This window comes from Galleria mellonella, unplaced genomic scaffold (assembly GCF_026898425.1).
Source record: "Galleria mellonella isolate WM207_F2 unplaced genomic scaffold, CSIRO_AGI_GalMel_v1 utg223, whole genome shotgun sequence".
Classification (NCBI taxonomy): domain Eukaryota; kingdom Metazoa; phylum Arthropoda; class Insecta; order Lepidoptera; family Pyralidae; genus Galleria; species Galleria mellonella.
Window position 1 is genome coordinate 685,453 of NW_026442042.1, and position 25,769 is coordinate 711,221.

At 33.8% G+C, this 25,769-nt stretch overlaps 1 protein-coding gene across 9 annotated transcripts in view; it reads left to right on the forward strand.

The window, feature by feature from the left end:
* The window catches only part of LOC113517611 (RNA binding protein fox-1 homolog 3), a 68,777-nt gene that overhangs the window by 38,069 nt on the left and 4,939 nt on the right, over nucleotides 1-25,769 (forward strand). For 2 of the 9 annotated variants that reach the window (XM_031912432.2, XM_031912438.2), the window contains 11 exons: nucleotides 11,082-11,342; nucleotides 11,964-12,236; nucleotides 12,347-12,400; nucleotides 15,720-15,812; nucleotides 16,696-16,750; nucleotides 18,400-18,420; nucleotides 19,176-19,305; nucleotides 20,608-20,668; nucleotides 22,118-22,138; nucleotides 23,742-23,917; nucleotides 25,630-25,693. In XM_031912432.2, coding sequence (XP_031768292.1) covers nucleotides 11,082-11,342; nucleotides 11,964-12,236; nucleotides 12,347-12,400; nucleotides 15,720-15,812; nucleotides 16,696-16,750; nucleotides 18,400-18,420; nucleotides 19,176-19,305; nucleotides 20,608-20,668; nucleotides 22,118-22,138; nucleotides 23,742-23,917; nucleotides 25,630-25,693 — 1,209 coding nt within the window. Of the gene's footprint in view, nucleotides 1-11,081; nucleotides 11,343-11,963; nucleotides 12,237-12,346; nucleotides 12,401-15,719; nucleotides 15,813-16,695; nucleotides 16,751-18,399; nucleotides 18,421-19,023; nucleotides 19,127-19,175; nucleotides 19,306-20,607; nucleotides 20,669-22,117; nucleotides 22,139-23,741; nucleotides 23,918-25,629; nucleotides 25,694-25,769 lie in introns of all 9 variants that reach the window. The other 7 variants (XM_031912436.2, XM_031912437.2, XM_031912433.2 and 4 more) reach the window with 7 other exon arrangements.

Consider the following 25,769-nt stretch of genomic DNA (forward strand, 5'->3'; position numbering starts at 1 on the left):
CCTTTTTGTGAATTTTAATCCGATCATATTAAAACCCTTAAAATTGCATGGTACAAATCACACGAGTTGTACAAGTACGCATGGCTTACACAAAAGGGAATAAAATGTCCCTCGGCTGCGCAGACTTTTATTATCATTCTACTACGAGTATTATTTTGAGTGCATTTTGAAAGTTTTTTTTTTTAACTATTGTATTAATGTGATATTGTCTATATTATTTCACAATATCAAAATTATTATTTATAGATTAAATAACCACAATATACTTTTACGCCAGGTTTGATATGATGTTTAAAACGCTTAGTTTGGTATTACTGAAAGCTTGGTAGGTACGATATGTTAATGCTAAATATAGAGGTTTCTTGAACTCACCGCACTCTTTCGCAACTTGCTCCTCGGATGTGCGTATCGAAATAACCAGTAATAACATAAATCTGATTATACTCTTAGAAACGAGTAGGTATAGATAACGACCGATATCTTTAAAAAAAGGACTATAACAAAATCGAATTTCCGCGAAAAACTCAATGTACTGACATTGAGATTTTATTCGCAGAAGTAACTACCATGATAGGTTAGAAATAAGTGAAACCCAAATCAATCATTTATAGTATTGTTACGTCATCACGGGAAAATGACAAAACAGATTTCAACAAAATTTTGTAGTGAATTTGGTATTAGCCCAATTGAAAAATTAGTGTATTTTATTTATAACTTGAATATAATAATATAATTCTATAACTCCTTTGTCGAAGTTACATAGAAAATAAAAAAAAATGAATAATTCACGTTTCAAAACTTTGTATGGTATTAGTATGGTGTCACATACTTTGTATGGTGTCAAATACTTTTTGATGGTATTAGTATCATGATAATGATAATGAATCTCATTAATTGAATACTAAATTCACTTTTGTCATATAAAGGATAAAACTAATTAAATATAATAGCTCCAGTTTTAACATGTATATAAATGTTTGTAATCATTATAATTTTAGCCATTCTTTTTTTTTTTTTGCCAGAATATGGACAATCATTATAAATTACCATAAGGAACGACTGGACCACCTATATCCACTGACTCTAGCAAAACACAGGTCGTAAGAGGTTGTGTTACTCTATTTGTATGTTTGGGATCGACATTCGAGACCCTCCCATCGAACTGTAATATAGCCGGCCCATTTTTATTTTAGCTAGCTGTTCCTTTGAACTCATTTTAGTTTTGATGGTAAATTATATGGTATTTGTTTGTTATATTTAATTATAATTAGCGACTTAACGACGCAACAAACAATAGATAGCTATGTATCTATCTCCATTAAGCTGAGTAAACAAAATTGTCTTGCAAGTCGTTCTATTAGTTTAAGCCTGTGAGACTAGAAACGACGAAGATTATGTGTACATTTTTCATGTCTTATCTTAAAAATATAAAATGCAAAAGGCTTTTAAACGACTTTAGAACGGATGAGTCTCAATTAATCTGCCTATATTTTGGGCGTTACGCGATATTTTTTCTAATTCTGGATAGATTTTAATAATTTGTAATCGATAGGGTTAACTTGTGCATTATTTTTTCTTATATTAATATTGTAGCGATTAAATTCACTTTTTTTACGAAACAAAATAAGATTTTGTTTTGTAAAAAAAAACATATTTTATTTTATAATTTTAATACTGGAAAAGAACTCTTACATAGTTAAGCTCACCTGTGATACGTCTTTATTGAAAAAAAAATTTGACAATTATGTAATTTTTGTATACAATACGGTATAAATAGATAAATTAATTAAATTTATTTACATCTCTATAATATTGTTACATTTTTGTATGTGGCAACAATGTGTGTGTGGTCCAGCACTCCTTTTCTTACTTAGGATAAAATAACTAAGAAAACACTGTTCTGTCAGTGTTATGGAAGAAAAACTGAATAAAACCTTGTGCCAATTCACCTGGCCAACTTAGTAATAGTAGGCTAATATCTTTCTATGGGGTGAGACCCGTGCCGAACAATGGAGCGTTAATGGCTTGTTATAGTACGATTATGGTGTCGAGAATTTCCACGGCAACACGAGATAACGACCCTCATGCAGGCGACACCACGGGCATCAACTGCTTAGTGTGACAAAGTAATTGTAAATTGGAGTAAAACAGTCTTGACTGTTAGTAACCAGCTTTTTCCATTTAAAAACATGACTTTCGATTTTTGTCCATTTGTAATGGCAATAAAGGCAAATAAAAATAATTTAATTTTCTACGGATCCAGCTCCTGCCGGTATAAAGGTAAATATTGTTTTTTAATTCGCCAGAATAAATAAGAACCACTTAACTCAAATACTGAATATAGATCGACGTCCTATCGGGGTTGAAATTAGCTTGCATAAATATTGTGATAAAGCCATTCCAAATAACATCTGTCTAACATTAATGGTTATTAGAGTATAGAAAATATATTAAAGATACAGCAATGTATAAATAAGAATTTTTAATTCCCCAAAATCAATAACAGTTACCTGCGTGTATGTGTTCATTGTGGAACACAATTTGAATATACGTAATAAACCGAACTTGACCCTTATCAAATATAATAATTAGGAAAAATCCATCCATATATTTGGAGAATTTCCTGTTGATTCTATTGTTAAACTTTTGTTTTAATCTTTAGGGGGTTTCTCCAAAAATAAACTTTATTGATTATACAAATATTTATTGAAATCAGACTGCTAATGAGACAGGTATAAAGAAACATTCATTATTCCATTCGCAAAATAAATCTTCAATTCTATGTAGGTTAAAAATAATTTAAATCAGGTATGAAAATGGAATAAGTAACTTATTCGTACACTTCGATGTCAACGATGAAATACTGCTCGATTTTATTTAAATTAAAATACGGAGCAAGTATAGAATTAGCATATTTTAGTGGCAGATGTCTATTGCAGGCGTTATGACACATACACACAGACTCGCGTCCTCAGTGCGATGCCCGTCGCTCCTCGCGTTTAATTACATTTAATTGTTCTTGATATAATTACTTATGAGCTGGTCAGGTCACACAATGGTTTTGGTCGTTTAGTCCATAGCTTTATACTATGGTATTCCATACTGTTAATATTAACCATTTACAATGACTATGTTATGAAACAGTAGGATATTAATTATTTTTACAAAACAAATGATCTATTTAAAAGTTACAGTAGACAATGAAAGCATCAAGTGATGATGAGGATGTGTAAATTTTTTAAATGACTACGTAATATTAAGTATTAAAAAAGTTGATTATGATATATATATATATACATATATACATATACTCGGCATCCTCGCCAATTCTGAATTTATTTTAATGAGAATTCTTTTAAATTTTCTAATTAGAGAAATTTTTGAATTAGCGAAAAGACGTTAGGGCCATACTAATTTGTTCAGAATTGAAGTTACCATTTTTTATGAAATTAGGTTTCAGTTTAAGTATTATCAAATTACGTATATATCTAAATTGTGAGCTCGGAATAATACGTGTGACGTTCGAAAAAAGATAAGGTTAGTAAAACGTGAACTTGGTGTAAGTTACTTAGACATAATAATAATGTTGTACACGTTTGGTCCTTCTCTGTTACGTACGATACTGGCATTTGAATTAGTCAATCCCGTTCAGTTGTATATATGTCAAGTAGGAGTATGGGTCTTAGGTGAATTATATTCCCTCATATACCAATGAACTTTTCATCCATGAATACAGTTTCATACTGTCATCATTGTTATCTAAAGAAACACTTTATATTTAAGATGTTTATGAGTTTTATATAGTTATGAACCAGGTTTATTTTGCGGAATTTCATATCACTGGTTATTTGATTATTTTGTTTAATTCCGCTGTCATTAGTATGTGTACAATTGCTAACACTCGAAGGTTGACTACTATTATTATTAGAAGTTCTACAACTTTCCATATTACCCATCAATCTCCGACTGCCATTTCGTCCACACACGTTTCACGACACGTGTTTAACTTATAAACTAGGCATCTTCAGTAAAGTTAACAATTCGCTGCTCGCGCCTAGAATCATAGTATTAACCGTTCAGCACTCAAACTTTAAGTTTTTTTTTTTTTTTTTTATATTAAAGCTCTATAACATTCTCTGTACCACATGTATACATAATATATTTCTTATAAACACAGTGTTAAACTGTTAATATAAACTATTGGGCGATGGTTTTCGTGTGAACGAGACTAACCAGAGTGGCGGGTGCGAGATGAGACGAATCGCAGGCCCGCTCTATAAAAAGTCGAATTTGTTTACGTGACCACCGGATATGACTGGACTGTGGCGCACCGCATGTGTATGGAAATGGGCATTAACTCTTCTCGAAGTATAACAACCACCATACCTATACGATTAAGCACAGCTTATGAATGCTACTGCAGACAAAGCCGCCGCCTATTCTTTTTATTGACAGAAGTGTACTTGCCTTCGGATAAATTTGGACGTCTGTGAAAATTCATAACCAGCGCTTAGAACACTTTTGTTTTCACATTTTTTTTATTTACTTCGTGTGCATACTTATTCATCCAAATGACAGATTTTTAAATAATTTTTCATTTATAATTTAACATAACTGGTAAATAAAATGAAAATATTATTTGATATTTTCACTCATTTTTTATATCGTCAAGTAACTTGTTTGCTTTCTATTTTTCTATTTAATAGGTGCAAAGATATGACGATGAAATTATTGAATACAGAGACATAACTCCTCGTAGTGTTGTCATTCTTCAACATTATAGACTCCGTTACTAGACCGTTCGTATCTACAACCATCATCAGCCGTTAACTGCCGCTACTGGACATAGGCCTCCTCCATAAGAGGGGTTTTGCCAGTAGTTGACACGCTTAAACTGCGGGTTCGCAACTGCAATAAGGCTTTGATGATGTTTTAAAAGGGACAATTTTGTCAATGCTTATCAAACCACACAAGTTGTCGTACCAAACATTATAAAAAAATAGGTAGCTAATTCTCACCATAAAGGATTGATATTAAACATTTTCTAAATGAAAAGGATAAATTATTACTTGTATTTCATAACCGAAACTAATTTGTAAAACAAACTCGTTTATCTTGTTCCCTACTACGATCCCTATAAAATAATGAATTAAATATAATGCATATTATAATCTATGAGCATCCTATTGTTAAATCGGGAATTTGTCGCTGTTCTCTGTGACTTGAATATTCAAATACTTACTTAGATGAATATTGCTTACACGTAGTCCCTTGCTTGCGCTGTTATAGAGTGAATCATCACTATTGTGTCGTAGTGTTACCATAAATAGCCCCAGATGAGGGTGCCGAGTTGCCGACACATGTACTAAATCGTAGCCCGGTATTACATCAAGTCTCGCGGTTGGACAATTACATCTCCAAAGCTGAGTGTTCTTAGTTTGTTCGTAGAGGAGGCCAGGGCAGGAGAACCACTGTGTCTTACTTGTAGCTACTTGTGTCGTCTCTAGTACCGACTCTGTTCCTCTTTATATATATATGTCATAGTTTTAACGTTGGATTTTTTACTGTATCATGTACTCTTTCATACGTGTTATATTGCGTTAGATGTATTCCTTTTCTTGCAAAATAATGTTCCTTATTGAGTCGTGATCATGTAATGTGAGTATCGTTATCATCGTTATGAGATATTACCATCTTTACGTCTCTTTAATATTTCGGAAATTATTACATTTTCCCCAATGAACCGCTTTTATAGCGGAGTTTCATTGACAATGATTTTGGTAATATAGCCTAATATTGGAACAGCTGCTTTTAATAATGTCCGTTAAAACATCAAGGGCTAAATCCTGATTTTTAACATATGATTATCTGATGAAAATGTAACGTTCAATATTTAGACATAAATCAATACAATAAATATTTGATAAATACTTAGGGGCGAAAACTTGTAGTACTCGGTAGAGGTATTTCAGTCTTAATATACATTGTAATTTCAAGTACCAACAAATGATGACTCTCAACTTAAATCTTGATATGCTTCTCGATATCATAAAAATATTAAAGCATTGTCGTGGAAAGAACTTCTGTACGCAGACAATGTCAACGATGGTGTGTGCGGCCTTTCGGTGCTCTCAGTCTAAAAGGAAAGGAAGAATAGGGCTCAGGAGCAGTGAGAACGGAGGACCCGCCCCACCTCCTCTATCGTGATTAATAATGTCTTCAACAAAACCCGCCACCCACCACTATTGACTGTATCGGTATTAGTATCGTCGGACCCTTCCAACTTCAATAGAGGTCTCGCGACGTTTTTTCACCGAGCGGCCTATTGTAAATGGAACACAAAGTAAAATTGTGCTATTCACGGAAAATTGTATTCATTTATAAAGAATAATACATGGAGAAAAATGATTCGTACCTATTTTAAAGATATTACAATTTACTCACAATGTTTTGTTGTGCTCCGTTGATGCGTCTTTTTAATAATATTCCGGTGAGGGTGGAAAGCATTGAAGGCATTGTTGAAGGAAGCAGTATTATAGGTATATAATAATGAGGAGACTATAAAAATCTCTATTAAATAAACTGAAATAGACGATTCGCTGACAGAGAATTACAATAACAAATTATTACCTATTCAGTACTCAAGTTTATGTACTTTGATTGCTGATTTCTTGATAGCACAGATTGAATAATAAAATGTGTACTTGTTGACTAAACAGTAGAAGTGTATATTTTGTAATAAAACAATGTTATCCATCACAGGCTGATAATGAGTCCTCAGTTAGTGTGGATCTTAAACACGCTTCCAATTTTTATGTTAATAAATCCCATTAATTTCACTTTCGGAAATACCAAAGTAGGGCCCATCTAATCAATATACTTATACACTATACGAATAATTCGAGGAATTTGATCGTGAAACTAGAAGATGTATGTGGTGAGAGGGTGGCTAGTACGCGTACTGGTAACTGAATAGGGCGGCTGGGCGGACGAAAATGTAATCTCATGGCCCCTCGTCGCTTGTCGACAGCGGCGAAGACGCAGAAGCCCACACTAATCCTTACTACGCTATCTCTTCGGAACGGCTGTTTGTAAGTAAACAATATAAACTAATTTTAAGTCATTTCATTATACAAGAATGACTAATTTGTTGGATACACGTACAAACATCTTTAGGATTGATACGTAGTATTCCTTAGTTACCATTAGTTTATACTGCTTTACATTGGTTAGTGATCTGTTACGCCAATAATGAGTACAGAATACACGTAATGTAATATAGATCCTCTGTTTCAGATCTTAATTTGTTATGCTTAACTTAAAATTTATTACTTAAATGTGTACAATATTATAATCGCGACTTTTTTTTATCTCTTTCTCTATATATTATCGCTATCTCAAATACCACGTATGTGCATAAATTTAATGACTATTGGTTATAAAATTAAGGTATGAAGTAACAAACTTTCACATTAAGACATTATTTACTAAGTGTACTTTCAATTTTCTTCGCATATATTACAATGTAATTGTACACTATGTTATGTTAACTATGTTTCGAGGAACGCGGGAGCAGTTGTCGCAATTGCGTCCAATAGCCACTTCCTAATTTTCTTGTTTCCTGCCTGCGCACTATTTGCGTTTATTTCAATCAATGGTAAGAATTTCTCCTATACTACACACATTTATAATATTGGTATAAGCAATTATGAACTGTTTTATTTAATAGACTTTATAATTATAATATTATTTAAAAAAAAAATATATCTTTTTTTATAAAGTCACCTTAGTGTTGTCATTATAACCTTAAACAAATTAGGTTCAAACAATTTATTTTCTCATAAATACATAAATTTTAATTAAAATTAAATGTAGATACAATATTAAAGTTACAGCGTTGATACATACGTACATTGCTACTAGGTGCTATTCGACTAACAGAAAACCAACGGTCTACTTTGGCGGTTTGTTATTGGATTGAGACATTTTTTCGCAAGTATATAAAAATATACTTACAACTGTTGTATTTCCAAGGGGGATGATGGGGTAAACGTAACGCTCGACATGGCCACAATTTCGCCAAGCGTATTAGAATTGATCAAGCCAGGAAACGTTTTTTGTATACATGTATACTCTTAAATCTAGTGTAATATATGAAAAAATATATAACTAAAATAGCGTATTTCAGGATACTCCGAAAATATAAGTAGTAAGCGAAATAATGACGCAATAATGACGTACAAACAACGTATTACGTACATAATTCTCACATTTTACATTGGTCACAACAAATTTTACTAAATATAAAACATTATATCGAGCAAAACATAATTTCGTTTCATGTCTAACTGATTACTAAGTTATGATTTCGATGGCAGCTAAGGTATTTGATTCTTGATTTTATTATTTTTTTACCATAATACTCTTTATTTGAAAATTTAAGACCTTACTGGATTGATGTTAGTGGGTAGTACTTTGCGCTTGTGCGTGACAACAAGGCCAAATAATATAACAGCTGTTATTTATTACGACAATATTGTTGCTTAATCATATTTAGATCCCCCCATTCATAAAAACGAGCGACGTATTTACGTAATTTTTAGATTACTGTCTTATTTCACATATAAGTTCAGTCTTTTATAACATTATTATGGCTTTAAATTGAAAAAATCAAAACATTAGTTGAAATATGTTTGTGAAAATTTTAGTTAACCAAGGTTCTCAAATTAACTTTAGAGTTCTATTTGTAATCTCGTTTTTAATAGATACAATAACGAACTTAATTGATTATTTTGAATATTATAATGAATATTTCGTTATCAGTAATATTTGTCATATGCAATATGTATACACATTAACTGTGAGTCGAGTAAAAAGAGATACAAACATTATTAACATTATACAGTACATATGTATACAAAACAGTCCTATAACAAATCCCAAAAGTTAGTAATCATAAGCAGATATTATATTTTATTATAAATGTAGCCGTATCCGAGCTAAGAATCAACAAAATCACAATATGTAATATCTAAGAACAAGTTACACTTGTTTATAATTTCTTGTGCGGTTTTTTTGACAATATCAAATAAATATTAATTAGATAGACAATTTTATCCACAATATTATGAAAATGTCGTAGTATATATTTATTTTTGTATAGTTTTCAAAATATAAAATTTTTATAATCGATGTTGAAATTGAGAGGAATAAACACTGTCTAAGGTTTATATGTGTTTCATGATATCTTGTCTATATTATAAACGTATATATATGTAAAATAATAGCTACATAGTTTTTAGTAAAAGTTGCCTTTTATCAATCGTATCCCTGGGGATATGATCTCTATACGTTGTCTAGTTTCCAAATCCACGTCAGTCCCTTTGGGTGTTTCGAAGAAAACAAAACATTACAGAGAGTACTTAGTTCTAAAAAAAGTTGTAACAAGAACGAGAATTATATATCTATATATAATTCTGAGTGAACTTGTTTTTATTATTGCAATATTGTCTTTTTTATTTTCTATATACAGGTTGAAATCGAAATCGTTAGCACCCTATAAAGGAGTGTTATACAGGCGAAACTGAACATTTTCGCCAAAGAAACATCAATCGGGAATCAATAAAAGACATCATCTATTATTTAACATTTCATTATTTTTAATATAAGAAATATATAATAAATTTCAAGTGTTATAAAATATAAATATTTTCTCATACAATATAAACTTCCATCCCTATTTTTATACCGAATTTTGAAATATTCTTTTTACTATTTGTATAGGTCATAAAAGGAATCCGCTGTTCTAAATTTAGTATTATTTGCTCTATAGTTTCGTCTATACGTTCATGAGTCAGTCAGGACTTTTTATAATATAGTATATATGTTACAGTTAAAACCCGTTTCTAATTATAACGTGTTTTAAAGTTAAAAATAGTTTTACTAAAAACTATGTTATAACTAGAATTTCCTGGTTTAAACCAGAACTTACTGTTAATTAACTTTGAAGATCAGTTCAAATTAGTATTACAGAAACTTTTTTGGTGGAATAAATAAAATAAAAACAAATTGTTTTTTATTCTTCTATCGAAACAGTTTTAACTAACTTGTTAAAAGATATACAGTGAATGATTTAAAAACTTATTATCATGGATAAAAAATATATTTCTTCTATTTCATTTCCCAAGTTGTCACAATGTTACAAAGATTTTTTTTTACCTAGTGTTTGTCTTGCATGTTTGTCTGCATAGTAATCAGTAGAAAATAAACCTTATTCTATATTTTATTACGTCATGTTTTATACTATAGCCCTAAGAATTGTATAACCTATTCCGGAAAAGAGTTCATGGTCATCTTATGAATCTCATAACCTATATTAATAAATAAGTAGGTACCACATTCATGATTTAGTACTGGTCACAAAGGTTGGCTAGTAGCGAATGATATTAAATCCTATTTTCATCATCATAACAGCCATTAACTGTCCACTGCTGAATATGCGTATCCCCCAAAGACTGCCATAAGATACTTGCCCGAGTCACTTGCATCCACTTGCTCACTGCAACGCATTTGAGGTCATCGCTCTATCACTACATTGCGTTTGCCTGTACGGGGTATGGGACAAATAGATATAGACAATATGGGACAAAACAAATTCTTGAGTTTGAGTCAAGTATTTTTGTTTCATATTGTAAAAAGTGTAAAAGTGAATATCCCAGTATTTCCTATTATTATCGTAGGACGACGTACACGTGTTGCTGGTAGAGTCCGGCGAACGATTATAGGTGAGGGTGCGGTGCGGTGCGAATCGTGTTTTGGCACCAGCACTCGCGTCAATATTTCGATCCGCAGCCCAGAAACGTCAACTATTATCGGCCGTATTTATTGCAACATCTCATACCTAGACGAGAGTCCTTGATCTAAAATTTACTTATTTTTCTATATTATAGTTTTATTTTGATTATATATTATTATTTTAACCTAGCGAAAAAAAAATACGTCTATGTTTACTGATGTTTGCAATGAGAGTTTTAATAAATTACATTTGATATATTAATAAAAATAATGCCCGCTCATTCCAGCACATGGTGGGGACGGGTATGGCGGCCCCGTTCCCTGCGGCGGCGGCGGCTGCGGCAGCAGCTGCACAGTTCGCCGCCAACGGAGATGCTCTGGCCGGTGTGAAGGCAGAATCTGGCGGACCCACCGCTCCCCCACAACCGCCCCTCGTCAAAAGTGAAGGTCCACCGCAGCCGGCACCATTACCACCTGCCAATTTTTCACCTCAACCACCGCCACAGACACATGCTCCAAATTCAATAGAAAATCAGAATAATAGCTCAGTAAGTTGGGTATTGATTGTAATTAGTTTTGATTCGTAACAATAAGATAAGAAGCTCATTTAATCTAACAAATCTTTATCGTACATTTAATAACGGCACGCTGAATATCTTATTCTATGACTATCTTCCTGTTCCGTCATCAAACCTTAATTGGTCACCATCTCGTAACACCTATTTGAGAGTAAGCAAAGAAATCCAAGGATTACACTTACTGAAAATGTAGTTTAGATTCATTCCTAAATTCGTGATATAGTAGATTAGTAATGTAAGACCGAGTGAATTTAAAAGATGTTGGTGTGAAAAAGAAGGGAATGCTTTGATAGTTGGGACGTGTAGCAAAAATATCCAATTAATTGATGACGAAATATATTATTATGTAGATATGAGGAGAGATCTAGATTAAATGGTAATAATTAGATAAACCATGCACTATTTGAGAGCGTCAAATGCAAAATTATGAAAGAGGATGAGATAAAGTATAATGAAATTCATGCAAGGATGCCCTTGTATGTCAAGGGCATTTTCTTCAAGTAAAGATAGATAGAGAGAAAGCAATTAAGATAGTACTGAATATCTACTTGTATAAAATTGAGACTAATGAGAATTTCATGATGTTTACAGCAAAGTGAAGGCGAATCCAATGAAGAAAGCACACCAGTAAGTGTGGCAGCGGTGGTCGCGCAACAGGCAGCAGCGGCGCACGCGGCGCATGCGGCGGCCGCGCTTACCGCAGCTGCGGCCGGCGCAGCCGTTGCAGCGAGCGCCAATGCTGCTGCTACCGCTAACACGGAGAAGGCCCTCGTACCGGTTTCACAAGCATCTCAGCCCAAACGGTTACACGTCTCAAATATACCTTTCCGGTTTAGAGACCCTGATCTCAGAAATATGTTTGGGGTACGTATTTAAATATATATTTATTGTCATTATATAAACAAAGCACGGCATGAATTTTCGATGTTGTTAATTCTAGATTGAATTTTAATTTTTAACATTTTGTATTTCAGCAATATGGCACAATTCTTGATGTAGAAATTATCTTCAATGAACGTGGCTCCAAGGTAAGCAGTGTTCTTTATTCACTAAGACAATCAAAGTGGCTCTTTGGAATCTGACGATTTCATTGTGGCCATTTATCCATATTATTATAATAATTTAATGATGATGAGGCAATAAACGAACACATACTTGCTTTATGCAAGATAATTTCTTATGATTGGAATAATATCATCTACATAAATTTTGTATGTAAACAGTAGTAGTATCTATGTACAAATATTTAATTGTTGCTTTAATACTGAAAAAAAAAAAACATGACAATCCACTAATCCAATGAAACACAGTCGTGTAAACAGTACCTGTAGATCCAAAAGATATTACAAGATATCGATTACTGGATTACTGGATTGCCTTAAGCACTGGTCTGTTATAAATGACAGACTATTTAGTTTAGGTTTTTCTAAACTAGTAGTATATTAGAGCCGAACTATGAGGCTATTCTAAAACTCGTATTATGTAAAATTTTAAAACCTCTCCACCTACTACATTGTTCATTGAAATCGGTAAGCACAATAAAATTACAGAGGCGCGAGCGGTTGGACTAGTGTTCATTAATATGTTATGTTTCTTGCTTCATTTACAACAAATGATTATTTATAAATTATGGGAATAATTGTTTATTATTAATATATTATAATTTCTAAATAATTGTACTTTTTGAAGTTTCTAAATAAGTATTAAAGTTAAAAACTTGACAATAAATCTTAGCTGTTCCCGTAATTTTTAATAAAAAAATATATTCAAATTTCTCTTTGCAGCTGTTGTTATTAGATCCATATTTTCACTGTAAATTATTGTCAATTTAATTTCAATAACTGCAAAGTTCTACTAACATTTCTATTAGTACATTGCTGCCCAAACTAAAGTAACTAAAAGGTTTAGTCAAATATTTCCTTGCAATAATATTTTTAAAATCTTATTCACTTTCAATTCATGTGATTTTATTAATTAATCTGGTTTAACATAAGTCTACAGGCAAATGGGCTTAGATAAAATAATATTGATTGATTTAAACAAATTTTCTTTCTCATAGCATATTCTTGGTTTTAATGTTTGGTGCAGTATCTCTAATTGCATTGTATATTATCATTGAATAATAATGTCTATTATTCTGATTTGAAATGAATTTATCTTAATTGTACCATTGACATACTTTTCATTCTTCGGATCTCTTATTTGTAATAGTCTGAAAATTTAATTATAAATATATTGTAATTATTTAAATTATAAAAGTAAGTCACTGGTGTTCAAACTGTTAATAGTAACATTAATTAAAACATTTTTAATGATACTCAAAAAACAACTTAATGTAAATGACGGATCCCATAAGATGAACAGAGAGATATTATCGAAGTGATTTTAAAAATTGATTGGATTGACCGCTTTTTCGTGTTTACTGCTTTCCTTGTGTCAGTTTGGTGACCACCCCTCAAGTAGTCCATGCTCGCTCATGTCAGAAAATATTTTACTCTTTTGAAATAATAGCTCCAAGTTATTTTTTTCTTCAGTGCCTCACATTGGGATATGCAGTATTAGAGAATGATGCATCGTCACTATAACAGCTGATTTCCTAAATCATATTTTCAGGACAGCTCTATTATTCATCACTAATAATACCTACTTTTGTTGTCGTCTAAACTACTCCACTCTATGGTTCTTCTTCATCTATAACACCTAATATTACATTTAGCTTTGTATATGTTACAAGTATTATTTTTTTATTTCACTATGTCGTGTGTGTAGTTTGGATGAACAATCATTCTGAAATATTTATCTATTTAATTAAACCAATCTTTTTAAATCCGTAGTATTTCTACTCCAATTAATACATATTATTAAACAGTTTGTTCGGTCATACGCTTCCTAACAGGGGAACATATTTTCATTTTTTTGGGCATGTATATTTCGCTGATTCTAAACAATGTGTTTAATCCGTATTAAACTGTATTCGTAATATGTTCTATCTCATAGAAGTAACTAGGGCGCATCACATAGTTTGGCTTTATCGAATGTCACTTGTGTTTACCTCGTCTGTTGGATAGAATTTTATCTGTCAACCGCACTGATAGCTTGTTGCATTGCGTGCGCGTGCGTCCGCCCCGTAGCGCCTTGTACCTTCGCGCCTCGTCCGCGATTCACACGGACTGGACGCTCGCCGGTCCCTTCTGTTTAGATGATTGTACTGTTTAAAGATTCCCACCGCCCTATCTCGCTCTCTCTCTCTCTCTCTTTCTCTCTGCCCATATTGTTGTTTAAAATATTTGCACTCAGAATGGTAATAATAGAGCTGTCATTGCTTTTATAAGTGTAAGCGTTTCGTACAATCAGCAACTTGTTTGCCACTTTCACAACTCGTCTCTTCCACTGTATTGTGTGCTGTGCTAGCTGCTTTTTGTATCTATGGGTTATCACCATGTAATGATAATAGTAGTTTATACTTTGTCTTAGCACGATCAATTGATACGAGTAATTTTTAATGACATCATGTCCTGTGTTTTGAATGCAATTTTACTCGAATAAATTGTTGAATTTTATTTGTAACTCACATCAATAATAAAATTTAACAAGTTTTGGGATACTTGATTAAGTAACTAAGTTGCTTCAAAAGTAAAATGCTTAGAAAATTTTAGCACTGTACAATATATGCACAATCTGAAAGCATTATTGATGTACAGTAGGTACACACTAGTGCTTATATACAAAGGTTTAGCCAGGTTATGTAATTATGTACTTGTACTCATTAGCGTTAGGTTTACATACGAAGCTCCTGACTGTTGGATGGTGATTATTTAGTATATAACTTTCAACTGTAATGTTAAAATGTAAACTTTATGTCGAAGTCTGTATTATTTTTTACCGTGTAAACATATTCTACGTGTGTAAGTTCCATTGTAATATTACCATAGCTCCAATTAGCCTGTGATAGTTATGTGCATGACCGGTGATTTTTCTGTATAGATCAAATTGCAGCTAACATTCCACACAATAATGACTTGTCATTTTAATTCAAGTAGTGACTATCAAATTAGTTTCGAAGAGAACCCTCCAAGCCCGTTACACAGTGATACGAATTCTCCTACCAATAGTACAGACTACTAGGTCGAGCGACATTATTAATTTATTGTAATCCAAAAGCTTATGTGTACCCATTCAGCTAGAATACGCTCAAAGTATCAACGTAATAAAATAAATATAATCCTCTCGATATTTCACTAGACTATTTAAATAAAGAATATGCAATGCATAAATGTTAATTTTTGTTGCACGTTGTTTTTTGAGCGACGCTGTTTTTAATGCATGTTTTGTCTGTCTTGCATGCAGGGATTCGGTTTTGTAACATTCGCAAATAGTGGTGATGCGGAGCGAGCACGAGAGCGTCTTCACGGCACCGTGGTTGAGGGCAGAAAGATAGAGGTGTGCATGACTCAATGAATACCATCCGTAGCACTATGTAACTTATAACATCCCGCTCCTACGCCCACCGCCCACCGCAACCTGCGCTCGTCTGCTCTGTAGTTATGTCATGCTAGCGCGCCGCCGCGCCCCCGCGCCCCCGCGCCCCTACCTGGCGCCTCGGCGCGGGTTTAGCACTAAGTATGCCGCAGTCTAATCCACAAACAAACCTTATTTATTTTATCCCTTTACTCTCTAGACGGTCATTTAAAATGCCGATCGAAAGAGAGAGTGTCTCACAGAGAAATGTAGAACGAACCGTACCGTCACAATGCCGCAGAGGTAAGAAAGTTTACAAACACACACTTTTTAGTTCCATTCTATCTATTTATTCTCAGTTATTATTTGAACCACTAACAATGATACTAGACGACTGACTGGCATCCGAAATATATCATTCTTTAGAATTATCTATTTTCCCTATAGATGCGATCACATTTATTTTCAATCCCTACACCTACCTAACTAAAAATGTCAAATGTCTAAAAGATGAATAGAAATTAAAGTAAAACTTTTGTTAATTAACTCTTTTTGATAACTTTTATCAATAGACATTTGGCATAACATTGGTCGACTTTAATTATGTATTTTTCAAACTAACCGAGATTTCTTTACGAATATCTATGTAATATTTTAATTTAATAAATAAACAGAATGACTCAGAACTAATGGGTTCGAATCCCATTTCTTGAGATGTAATTAGTCATATTATTTTGTGATGAATAAATTAATTTTCTTTTTTATAATAATTTTCTGTTTTTTTTTTTATATAAGAAAGTCGGCCAATATAATTTGATCCTTGCTTAGAGAACACAATCTGATACAAAGTTTACTTCCGAATCAGGTTAATAATGCGACGGCACGAGTGCAGACTAAGAAACCTCCGACCGTACCCAATGGTAAGCCTGCTTTACATTTACAACGATCTGAGTTAATACATCGCGATCATTCAATGTTTTAAATACAACCTTTTCGTAATATGAATAATCGATTTACTTATCTATATCCATACATATTAAAATATTATTTTGCTATCTTTATTAACACTCCCACTATCGTTATATTAATATCACACATCGTATTCGTGCAATCACTGCTATTAAATTATAATGCATCTTGGATTTCTCTTTTAACCATCCAGTTATACTGGCTAGAAATGGATCAGTTCCCACTTTGGGTGAGAGAGCTGGAATTATAAAGATCGGTGTTGTCCATGTTAATGTACTTATTACTTACATGTTGGCTAGATCCGTGTCTGAATGCAAGTAGATGAATGCCACTTAGAGAATGACGCCGCTGTCGGCAGCCGGAGACAGTCTGTGCGCATACAGTTGCACGCGATACGCGCTGGCGCACCCTTATACTTTGTACAGTTAATGCACTTCCATAACAGTAAATAGGGAAATGGGTATATTAGTGGGCAATGCAAGTAATGTGATCACAACACTTACGCTAAACGCTGCCACCTCCCTTCCTGTAATTGCTCCAAATCAGTTATTGCCTGTATATCAAAGAAATCTGGCAGCGTACGTGAGTTAGTGTTTACTGTATGCTCTCTTGTTCATTTCATCCTGTATGTGTAAAACACAAAAACGTAGCGCCTCGTCCCATCGCGCCACCTACATTCACGCGGCGTTCGCCATTTTAGATATTTTACTATTTTTAATTTATGCGTGACTTGTACTGTTGGTAATATTGAAGTAAATTTAAGCCAGGACAAAATTAACTACATTTTTTTTAAATATACATAGCTGAGTAAACATCTTATCCATCTTATCGCATTATACAAGTTTTGAATTATTCACGTAATTATAAACACATTGACTCTGAGCGCTGTAGTTGCAAACATTTCATTTTGCATTGCCCGAAATAAAATACGACATAAGAACAACACGGCTATATAAAGATTTACTGTATTCCACACAAAGAAATATTTTAGAAAATATTAACCGAATGTAAACGAGGGTTTTTCAATTCAACACAGATATTTATTTTATAATGACTAATAATTACTCAAAGAATGAAAAAAATTCTCAATGAAAAAATACATATAGCGCGTGAGAAATTGGCTGATCTTTAATGTAATTGGGGGGGGATTTGTAATCCTTGAAACCTCGTTGATTGACAATTGCAATTGATCTCTTATGACCTATGAATGTCTTATGACCGTATTCTAGTCATTGAAAGTAAAAGTAATAATTGATTAGATCACGCCTTAAACGCGAACATGGAAGTTACAAGCAAAAACAATATAAAAAGGCTGTCTCCGGCGTCAGTGTTTGCCTGAAAAATTTAACACACTGTATGAACGGACTACACCAATCCTAGTCGGCTTGTTAGAACAATATACACTTTCTAACGCTATACAAGAATTTTATTCGTATTTACATTTGCTGGAATGAATGTATCTTCATTAATGCACTATTAAAATTTCAATCTGTAGTGGGGAATGTCTGTTAGGTTTGTTTTCTTTGTGCTAGCTTTAGAAGCGAACGGCTTTGTATTTTGACTTTGCTTCGATTAAAAATTTATTTTCATTTTGTTTCAGTCTGTGTCCAGTGGCCGGAAGGTGAGCCAAAATATTTCTATTACTATATATAGATATTTCGACTGAAATGAAAGCTTTTGCGTTTACATATTTACATTATATATATAACATTTATACCAGCATGATTTTTTCTTTACTCAATGTGATGGACGACTGTGGTTGTTAGTTCTACTGCTCGATGAAATCTTGTATGTCATTTGATTGACTCTACAGCATTTGTAAAGGTTTTCTGTCGGCCATGCTTCTTTAGAGCTGAAAGACAAGGGCTACTTACATATGCATACGTATTTATTCGTATCTAACTATAAGTTTGGTAACAAGTATGTAAATTAGCAATGTCCGACTTGCTGTAATGTAGCATGGCCTTAATATCTGTGATAGCTAAGTAAATAATACCACGAAATCCGAAAGTACTCGGATTTCGATCTCACTAGTGCATACCTACATAGCAATAACAATCTGGAGATCGGGCATCTGGGGTTAAATGTATGAATGGAATGTAAACGTATCTCTGGATGGAGTCGGATAGAACGAATGGATCCGTGGCCGGCATTCGCGGCTGGTCGCGCACTCAGCCAAGCGCGGTAGCGAGGTAGTGAGTGTAGAGGCGCGGTGTGTGCGCAGGGCTGCGGGTGTCGGGCGTGACGTGGCCGTGGCTCGGCGCCGCGCCGGCGGCCGCGCCCGCGCCGCCGCTCGTGCTGGCCCCGCGCGCCGCCCAGCGACGCAGGTACCGCCCCACCCCGCATGTTAGCTCTGTCCATGTGTGTTGCATGTAGTCCCCGCGCCGGCGCTGCGCCCCCGCCCGCCGCGCCCCTCCGCGCACCCGCCGCCCTCCGCGCACACCCTCCCGCACGCCGTCCTGCCCCGCGCCGCCGCCTACGCGTCGCCGTTGCACGCATATGCACAGTGAGTACTCACCTCCCCACACGCACCTCCTCCCACTCCAAAATGCCGTCCCTCCTAACCCACCTCCTAGTCGCACATCACATCTCAACACCACCTCCAGCAAGGAGCCGACCCTCTTATGTTGTAAATGAAATTAATTGCAGATCCGTTTACATTTCTACTCGCATGAAATGGACCTACACAGCAATATTTTGCGTGTTATTCCTTCTCATGCGTCCGGTAGTGTAAACGTATCTACAAAAACAGTTATTTGCTGCTTGTTTAAAAAACTAGAACTTGTCAAACCTATCCCAAATCTATGTATCAAACCAAATCCTGAACGCCTCGTTACATATTAAGAAAACTGAAATGACACGACAGTAGCATTAGTTACTTATTACAATAAATTTGAACTGTGAGAATTAGATGTGCGATTATATGATAAAAATAATTTCTAAACTAGTATAATATAAATTCATAACCCATTTGTAACAAAATCAGGTTGTCTGTCAGTCTAGATTGAAGGTCAGCGAGACTTATTTTGAGTTATTGTGTACCTATTCAAAATTTTTTATTTAAGCCAAAAAACTTGTGGTGACCATTTGTAAATATAATAAATATAAGTACTTTATCAATAGAATGAATTTTGTGTCTTTTATTTTTATTTCTACGTTATTGACGTTTAAATAAATTTGTTTTACTTTTGTAAAAAGTTTTGCTTGAGCATAAGACGTAAATACGTCTTTTTTGTAAAGTGCTCAGAACTTGCAGTATATGTCTAAATGAAATATCACAGGAGACGAGGCGTATCCTATCAATACAGTCCAAGATATTTTTCTCCCTAATCCTGTTTCCCTAATCAGATGGTATGAATTAATTTTTTTATAGTTCTTTAATTAACCTTCACAGTGTATTGTAATTAGTAGCACACAATAATTTTGTATTAAATGTAACTAACTCAAGTAACATTACTTGGATCGTTTGGCTTGGCCGTTTAGAGCTTCTCACTTCCGTTCCACAGACTCGTAACGTGCACACATTGTAGCCGTACCTATAGTGTCGCAATTTAATATTTCTTTATGTTTCCTTCACTATCAAATGAATGTTCATTATTTGTGTATTAGAGTAGTATTTGAGTAGTGTCTCTTCCTTTATTACTTCTTATTTAATGCCCTATTTATACATTATGTAGTACATACGCTACAAATATGAATAGATTAATTATATTAGACTTATTTGTATTAAAAAAATGATATTTTGATTTAATTTAAAAATAATAACCATGATTTAAATACGTTAATAAAATATCTTTGTCACTTACAGTGTATATTACGACCCATTCTTAGCCGCGGCTGCGACGGCTGACTCCAACTATAGACTACAGGTATGTAAATAAATACGCTTTGTTTCTTTTATTAATAATTTAGATTTAATTTAGATATATTTTTTTTAAAGAAATTTTGTCCTTCTGTCTTGGTGTACACATACATACATGGATAATAGACAACGCTACTATCTGTGTGAACTTTTAACAAAATTTTTTTCTTAGTACGATGTTACAAAAACTAAATAGCTTTTATTTACCAACTATTAAGAAGACTACAATAAGTAGAAAACGTGTTTTCTAATACTATATAATAAATTATAAGTTCGTAGTATATCGTATTAATTTCGCGGAGTGTATCGAGACCACATAACATTTCTACACACATTTATTAATAGAAACCTTCCTTTCTCACTCTTCTCCTTTCCTATTTTCTAAAATATCACCTGTTAGCTGTTTTTGTCACCTTTGTTAACTTATTTGACTAAAATTTTATGTAGGAAATCATACTCCAATCCGAAGCTTACATTACTGTACTGCTGCTTTAACAAAAGTCCAAGTAGACTCTCTTGAGCCTATTGGGGCAATAAATTGACACGCAAATCATATACAGTATATAGTTGCGTCGTCTATTTGAATCCATGTCTCGTCACGCTTATATTTCTTCATACGTATCCATTTTGTGATTTGTGAAAATGAACATCTAGATAAAAAGACAAAAGATATCGATTGACAAATATTTTAGTTACAAAACAATTATAATAAAGAAAATAATATGCTATTTATTGAATGCCCCTAAAAAATTGAATTAAAAAAAAATCTCGAATTTCTGCTTTTTAGGGCTCCTCAATTACGCATAATCATTAAAACATTTCCCATTTTTCTTTTATTAAATTTTATGTCATATAAATTTAATTCTAATATATGTTATATACGCCCCACTGATTATAATGCCGATAGTTGTGAAATACCACAAAGTGAAAGACATTACATTAACTCACAATAATTCTAAATTATTATTTAAAAAATGCTCTTATAACTAAAACTTTAATCAAACAATAAGTGGTGTATACATCTACCTTTTAAAATTTTGAACCACTCCGTATTTTTTCGTTTTTAAATTTTCAACCCACTTCAAAAAGAATGAAGATCTTAATTCGGTTGTACTTTTTCATGTTAGTTCATATCGAATTTGAAAAATTATTTTTTTATCTGAATGAATATATTTACAGATTGGTCCCATAGAAATTTAATCAAAATCCGTTCAGCAGGTTAGTTTTTAAATCAAAATAACAGGTTTATTTTTAACATTTTTTAAGTAATAATTCAGAAATATTTGAAACTGTTTTTTAAAATAGACAAACGTGGACAGACTTTGGTTTATACGTTCTTAATTTTGTGGTAACTGACAATTGACTATAACGTAGTGGTTCCATCCATTTATATTGTTGTGTTGTACTACCAATGGGTAGAATGCAGGGCCGAGGTGACATGCGTGTGTTGTTACAGGCGGCGAAGCCCGCAGCCGAGGTAATACATCACGCTCTAGAGCTCGGTTACGATCAATATGCGATATATGTATCCCAATCGCTTCCTGACTCATGTACCACCACGCTATATAGTCTAAGTTGTATAATCATCGCGGAGTGAGTGCTGGGATTTTGTTTGCTCCTTATTATACTCGTATGGTCTTTTGGTATCCACCGTAATGCAGGGTGCACATGTGTTTGTGGTAACAGTACGGAGCGCGCGCACCGGCAGCGCGCCGGCCGCAGCGATTGCTTTGTTGAGTTCATATCCTTGTTCGTTGGTATTGTGGTGGGTGAATTAGTTTTAGGCGTTTGCTCAAGTTGTGAGTTGACTCGATCAGATGCTAATTTATATCATGCTCCGTGTAGAACATTGAGCCCACAAATAATTGCAACTTTTCTAAGTATACTAACCATCACAAGTATGTAGAACTAGATTTATAGTTACTCTTTCAACATTGTTACAATCTTAGTTTGTATTGTTTTCAACATCATTACTTCTTTATATAGTGCATGCTCGATAATTCTTTCATGTTTCACATTTTTTCTGCAACAAAACTAATATAAGACTAGTAAACGATTGCAAAAACAAAATTTTGATGCAGAAAAATGAACCATTTAAAACTGTAGGTGCGTGTGCCAAGAACGTTGCATGTTTTATTGTAAATAAAATACATCACATATAAATGTTCACTGATACTTTTTCGTGTATAAATTAATAGCTCAATGCGTTTATACTCTGCATCGTCCTAGCTTTTTTATTATGCTCTCAAAGACCATAGAAACTGCAGTTCAGGCCCGGTCGGCTCACGAGCGTTCACCCAACATTATATTACTGCAGGTACAAAATGGTAAGATGTGAAGAAACAATTTTTTTCCTGTCGCCGCCATCCAGTTAATTTTCAGAATAGAAAATTGTTCGAAATGTTAGTGTCGTCGACGCACGTTAAACATACGCGACGTCCACTTTTAGCTCCACGCAATTTAGCCTTGTGGGCTCATTGTTCGTGCAGATATATTTACTAAAAACTATATATCGGTACGTTAATTTGTTAATTTGAGGGAAATTCTAATAGTGAAGTGGACTTGGTAAAAGTTACTAAGAAATTGTTCTTTTTCCAGTTGATTAGTTTTTTTAGTATATTTAATAGGAATATTGAATCGCATAGTCAACATTATATTGATTCCGGTTATTGTGTAGGTTTTTTAGGATTATTAAAACAAATCTTAGCTATTACAGCGGAATACTTATTAGAATATAATTAAAAGGAATAATGTTTCTTCAGAGTTTGCTAACGATGTATGAAATCCCTTACCCATTAGATAAATGATAAACGAATCTGTCTATAAATAAGTTTACGCTGAATAAAAAACGGAAAGAGATGAGATCATCCGGTGTCTTATTTATTTCTAATACGATCAGTAGCGATAAATTGTACATAAATAAAATTAATTTACCACTTGTCTATAGGATTTGGGGTTTCAAACGGGTTTAATACTTGAAACTTACGTAACTACGGTAACCGTTTATCATTAGACAGACTGTATGCCTGTTTGTCACCATTGTGATATAAAGACTATGTAATTATTTGCGTGTGTATAAGCAGGCCGCGGCAGCAGCGGCAGCGGCGGCGGCACCTCTACTGAAGTCGCCGTTAGCGACGGCGCAGCAAGCCGCGGCAGCCGCAGCGGCCGCCAACTACGGCGCGGCCGCGCGGGCCGCAGCCGCCGCCGTTAGCGCAGCCCCCGCCCCCGCAGCACTAGCGCCCCTCGCAGCGACGTTAGTATTTTATATAGACTCTAGTAGTATACAGGATATACTATACAGGGTATGGTTTATACAAGGACACGGCAAAAACTGAAACAGTGAATTGAGGCCATTATTCTAAATTGAAAACCACGGGAAATTCTTTCCGGAAAATTTCAAATTTTTGTACTTTTTTTTCATTTAAAACGATGTAATCTTTGTTATTATGTCATAATATGAAGAAATAATAGTATTTTATAGTAAAATAATATAAAATACCAAAAAACAACAATGTAATACACGTATTAAAATCTTATCACAACACACGGAATCGGCTGTATAAGGTCAACGCTCCAAGTGTACAAAAGCTACCTACGAAGAAGCGCGTTATTGAGCGCAAGTTGTGTGGATCGTAAAATTTCAAATGCATTGCGCAGCGTCAAAACTCAGAATCGTTATGTGGCTGTGGTGCATTTCTTTTGGAAAAATAATCTGCCGTCTGATTCAGACCAGTTATCTGAATCAGCTGTTTTCGTTTTAGCCAACCTTCCCTTTTACCTTTTACCTTCCATTTTACATTAGCTTTAACCTGCAACTTCGTCCGTGTGACCAGGATATGTTGATTGAATAGCATCAATTGAACCCTATGTCGTTTTTCATCGCTGATAATACATATATACCGAATTTCATGACGATTGGTTAAGCCATTAAAACACCAAGAGGTAACAAATATACAAACTCACTTTCATATTTCGTGTATAATATTACTAAAAATGACTTTATTGCATGTCTCACAATTGGTGTGACAATTTCATTAAATCAGTTCTCGTAATGAAAACGGCTACGGTATCGTTGAATACTATTTCTATTTCATGAATGATATCGATTCTGATGTTGTTCAATCTTAATCTAATGTAGAACATGGCCTTTTCTTTTTTTCTCTGGCTTGTTTTTGGGAAAAAATATTTTTCTTCTAATCCTCTTCGGATTAGTCAATATTTTTTTTTAATCAATCGTACAAAATTGAACACTGAAAATAATTTTTGAAGTGTTCTCTCAAATCGATTACGTGACCGCTCGTTTTGAGTGTAAATTTAAAAAAATATTTTTTTACTTTCTGGGTTTCACTACTGGCATTTAGTATGTTCATTAAGACCAAACCTGTATATAAAAAACTAGCTGTTGCCCGCAATTTCGTCTGCGTCAACTTCTGTTATTGTGATCGCAATTAAGAAGTTTTAAAAATATATATATTTTAAAGTACTTCTGCGTAAATTATGTTGATAAAATTCTTTGGCAAATAATTGGCAATAATGTATTAATTTCGACCAAATTTGATTATGATAAAAAAGATTATAGTGAGTCAGTCTTAAAAGATAGACATATACTGTAGCGGACATTTTTTTAGATCATTTAAAGAGTAATAATTCTTTCGTACATATTTTTTGGGTAACTTGAACAGTTTACGCAGCGCACGCAACGGAAGTCCTCAAATATGAATAATTTTCCCCGTTTTTGCAACATTTTTCACTGATGCTTCGTTCCTATTGGTCGCAGTGTTACGATATACAGCCTAAAACCTTTCCCGATAAATAGACTATCCAACACAGAAAGAATTTTTCAATTCAAACCAGTAGTTTATGAGATTAACGCGTTCAAACAAACAAACAAACTCTTCAGCTTTATAATATTAGTAAGTATAGATAAAGAACAATGCCAATAACCTTAAATTTGTTTCATTTTAGGTACGGCCGAGAGTATGCAGACCCTTATCTAGGTCATGGCATAGGACCGGTCACAGGTTATGGGGTAAGTATACAATAAAGAAGGCGTTTTACTCGTCTCAAAATACAGAAGCTAAATAGAATTATTTTTTTCTTATTAA